Source organism: Vespa crabro, chromosome 16 (genome assembly GCF_910589235.1).
Source record: "Vespa crabro chromosome 16, iyVesCrab1.2, whole genome shotgun sequence".
NCBI lineage: Eukaryota > Metazoa > Arthropoda > Insecta > Hymenoptera > Vespidae > Vespa > Vespa crabro.
The window spans coordinates 2,961,279-2,966,278 of NC_060970.1; the positions used below are offsets into that span (position 1 = coordinate 2,961,279).

At 21.6% G+C, this 5,000-nt stretch overlaps 1 protein-coding gene across 4 annotated transcripts in view; it reads right to left on the bottom strand.

Moving 5' to 3' along the window:
• The window catches only part of LOC124429773 (lachesin-like), a 126,001-nt gene that overhangs the window by 43,576 nt on the left and 77,425 nt on the right, over positions 1–5,000 (bottom strand). For 3 of the 4 annotated variants that reach the window (XM_046975426.1, XM_046975425.1, XM_046975427.1), the window contains one exon: positions 1–91. This exon is cut by the window's left edge and continues 7 nt beyond it. In XM_046975426.1, the coding sequence (XP_046831382.1) occupies positions 1–91 (91 nt within the window). The remainder of the gene's footprint in view (positions 92–5,000) is intronic. The other variant, XM_046975428.1, reaches the window with a different exon arrangement.

Sequence of the window (5,000 nt, forward strand, 5' to 3'; positions counted from 1 at the left end):
TTACCCAACTTCCGGATTGTGCAGGATAGAATAGCCTCTTTGCCGATCGCTGCGGTCACGTTACCGATCGCTTCTGAAAAATTTGGGGCATCTAGAAAATAAAAAATTAAAAAAAGAAAGAAAAAGGAAAGATGAGACAATTTGTTATATTAATATATATTTCGATTGTTATAACACGTCATTTTTATTTGAATGATTTATTTGTTGAATGATTTATCGAATCTCTTTAATGGATTCTCTTTTGAAATTTCAATGAAAGATTTTGATAGATGAGATAAGTTAAGTATACGTAATCTGATAAACATGTTTGATATTTATAAATATATATTTGTAAGATAATAAATTATTTATTAAATTATGTATATATGTATATATTAATCGTTTATTATTTCATTGATTTATTATTTAATTATATATATATATATATATATATATATATATATATATATATATATATAATTAATATATAATATAATTGATAAGTATATATATCTGTAAGATAAGAAATTATTTATTAAACTATGTAAATATGTACATATTAATTGTTTATTGTTTTATTGATCTATTATTATATATATATATATATATTATAATAATATTATATATATGTATGTATATGTATATAATTAAATGATATTAATAGTTATATAAATGTGCATTGAAATAATATCTTATATTGAAAAAAAATTAAAATTATAATTTAATTTTATATAATGATAATATTTACAAGAATTATATTTTTCCCCTTACTATTATCATTATAATATTAAAACAATATAATAAAATTATAATAAACTAAACTAATGTGAAAGTATAACATAAAATAAAATATTAAAATTATGAAAATAATAGATAAATAAATAAATAAACAAATTATCGATCATATATTTATATCTCACAATAGATTTATTATAAAGGAAAAATAAATAAATTAAAGAGAAGAAAACAAAATTGTTTTTTCTTTTCTTTTTTTTTTTTTTTTTCGAATAACATATAAAAATATTAAGACACATTAGATAAATAGAACGAAATAAATTATTATCACATTTTCATTTTTATATTTTGTAAGAGTTTGATTGAAAAAAAAAAAAAAAAAAACCAACAAAAAAACAAAAAAACAAACAAACAAATAAATAAATAAATAAATAAATAAATAAATAAATAAATAAATAGACGTAGAAATAAAAAGAAGTAAAGAACGTCCCATTGATTATCGTTCAGTTAAAAATATCTTTCTTTTCCTTTTCCTTCTCTCTCTGTTTTTTTTTTTCTTTTCTTTTTTTTTTTTTTTTCTTTCCATTCTAAAGATGTTATTGTTGTTACTCGTTGAGAAATATCCTTTGGTAGATCTTTACAAGCTAACGTTAGAACTAACGATGACTTCCCAGCGCATTACGATGTTGATTTTCGAGCTTTCGCGAACACGGTAGATCTCGTTTGCATTTCTATGGTGAGATTACAGCGTGAATTCACTAGTATAAATCAACATCGATCGGTGTGTACAGTAGTATCGTGTCTTCGTGTTCGTTTCCCCTCGACTATCTGTCTATGAGCTCGTTAGGAGAGACCGTCGAAATTATCTAGGCTCTTACTTATCAATAGAATAGTATTATAGTAGGATAAATGAAAGGGATCAATTCTAATATAACTTTGAATACGTTGTTTGACAAATTAATTGAAAATATTTCTTTCCGATTCTTTTACTTTTTATACTTTCGTTTTTCCTTTTTTCTTTCTTTTTCTTTCTTTCTTTCTTTTTTTTTTTTTTTTTTTTTCTTTTTTTCCTTTTGCGATTTCAAAAAGGAAACGAATGTTTAATCCGTTCCATTTCTGTTTTCTTTTTCTTTCTTTGAGTGTTTTCCTTTTTTTCTCTGTTTTTTATTTCTTTTTCTTTTTCCTTTTTTTTTTCTTTCTTTCTTTTTTCTTTTTCTTTTTGTTAAGTTCATCGAGAACTCTTCAAGAAGATGCAATTTTAAATCTAATTGTTTTGCATGTACTTTTGTTTAGATTTAAATGACAATCTAATTAGATCAGAATTAATTGTATAATTCTAAGAAAATATTTATTTTTAATCTTTACGTTTCGATATATTGATTTTGTATAACGATATATTTTACGTTTCGATAGATAAAGAAATTTCTCGGTATGATTTAGAAATAATTTTAGATCTAACATTATCTAGATCATTATTTCAATGATAATTTAAATTAATCGGATTATAATAGAGAATATAATATTAATCTATGTTAAATTAAATAAATTAAAACTTAATGTAAAATAATATAGATGTAATATTACAGAATATAATATATTAGTAAATATATATATATATATATATATATATATATATATATATAAATAAATAATAATAATAATAATAATAATAATAAATATGATAATAAATATTTTAATATATTTATTTATAAGTAATAGTAAATAATAAAATTAATATAATTATGGGCAGTGTACAAATATAAAAATAATAATGATAATAATAATAATAATAATAATAATAATAATAATAATAATAATAATAATAATAAATATTTTAATAATAATATATATAAATAATGATAAATATAATATTATTATTAATAAAAAATATATTTATATAAACAATAATAAATAATAATGTTAATAAATTAATGTGAGTAGTGTATAATAATAATAATAATAATAATAATAATAATAATAATAATAATAATAATAATATTAATATTAATAAAAAATATATTTATATAAATAATAATAAATAATAATGTTAAAAAATTAATATGAGTAATGTATAATAATAATAATAATAATAATAATAATAATAATAATAATTATTATTATTATTATTATTATTATTATTATTATTATTATCATCATCATCATCATCATTATTATTACATCTTATTATCTCTTGTGAACTGATTAATGTTCCACGTCTAATTTTAATCTTACATGGATACATCATCTCAATGTATACTTCTCTCTCTCTTCCTCTCTCTCTCTTTCTCTCTCTCCCTCCCTCCCTCTCTCTCTTTCTACCGGAAGCTTCGAAAATCCATCAAGAGAGAGTCATTTAGTTCTCGCTTTTCCAAGGGGACCATATTTCGACGCCAGCTACGTATCGGCTTCATCCATTAATGCCGGTGTAGTAGCTTCACGGTTGATAGGAAATCGAAGTTACGCATCGTTTGCGGGAAGCCTCGATATTATATGTGTCATGCTGGTATTAAGTAATCGATGTCATTGTACAAACCTCCTCCCACTGTTTCCTCCCCCACTCAATCCCAAACCCGACACGACCCAACCTACAACCTCAACGCCCATACTCTTTTTTTTTCTGCGTCTATTTGAAATATTCGAGGAGTAAAATATATTTTGTATTTCTTACTTTTTCTTTTTTTTTTTTTTTTTGTTCTCTTTGATTTATCTCTTTTTTTTTTTCTTTTCTTTTTGTTTCGTTTTTTGTTACTTCTTGCCTTTTCTCCCTTTTCGTACAATCCTTTCCACCCTTCACTTACTTCAATCGCAAACAACGCTCGCGCCCAGCCATTCTTCCTAAATCTTCACTTCATATTATATATATATATATATATATATATATATATATATATATATATATATATATAAAATTACTTTTGTATATTTAATAAATATAAAGAAATTGTCCTGATGTTTAATATTAAAATTTAATCTTAGAATATGATTATGAATATGAATATTTATGAATTTATTAAAAAATTTATAATTATTAATTTTAATCATTAAATATAATAATCTTTCTATATTTTTTTTTTTTTTTTTTTTTTTTAATTTAGATATGAACTTATCCAAAGTTTCCTTAAGACGCGTGTAAATGTATTTGCACGTATGTGTGTATGTGTATAATAGATATATATATATATATTTTGTTTTCTATCGCTTCACCAATACAAAGGAGGTATTAAATTGATCCTTAGTTTATAATCAACCCATATACCTGATCATTAGTCATAAGCTTACGTCATCGTGTTCAAAAACGTATGAAGATTTATAATTGTTTATGATTAATACATAGAAAAATCCCACTATCACCAATCATCTGTTTATGATGTCTTAACAATAATAAGAATAAAATATGAAAGATAAGGAAATGATACTAATAATGATAATTATAATTATGCTATAATAATAATAATAATAAAAATAATAATTTGAATAATAATAATAAAATAATAATTTTACTACTATTACTATTACTACTACAACTACTACTACTATTACTACTACTACTAATAATAATAATAAAATAATAATAATAATAATAATAATAATAATAATAATAATAATAAAAATTGCATGATAATTGTGATTATCATAATACTGTGATTATCACAATATCAATATTGTGATTAATATAATACTAATATTAACAATATTAATAAAAATAATAATTCGAAAAAAAATAATAAAATAATAATTTTACTACTACTACTGCTAATAATAATAATAATAATAATAATAATAATAATAATAATAATAATAATAATAATAATAAAAGAACTAGTGAACTATCATTTCATCTTTTTCTTTTCTACTATTTCCTTTTTCATTGACTTAGAAGGTAGAATAAAAAAAAAAAAAAAAAAAAAAAAGAAAAACGAAAAAAAAAAAATAAAATAAAAAGTAAAAAGAATTAAAAAGAACAGAAGAAAAAAGAGAAAGATAAAGTAGTATCTAATCATTTATACGAGCTATACTCGATATAACGAAAACGTTCTAGCGTAATGCGTTAAACATAATTACACTCTTGCAATAGTTGGATGAATTTAAGCGACGAAATGAAGTCGATCGCATTAATTGGATAAAATAGAGAGAAAGAGAGAGAGACAGAGAGAAAGAGAGAAAGAGAGAAAGACAGAGAGGGTGAGAAAGAGAGAAAGAGAGAAAGACAGAGAGGGTGAGAAAGAGAGAGAGAAAGAGGGTGATGGTGAGGGTGAGGGTGGGAAAAGGGTTTGAAAATCTCTCTT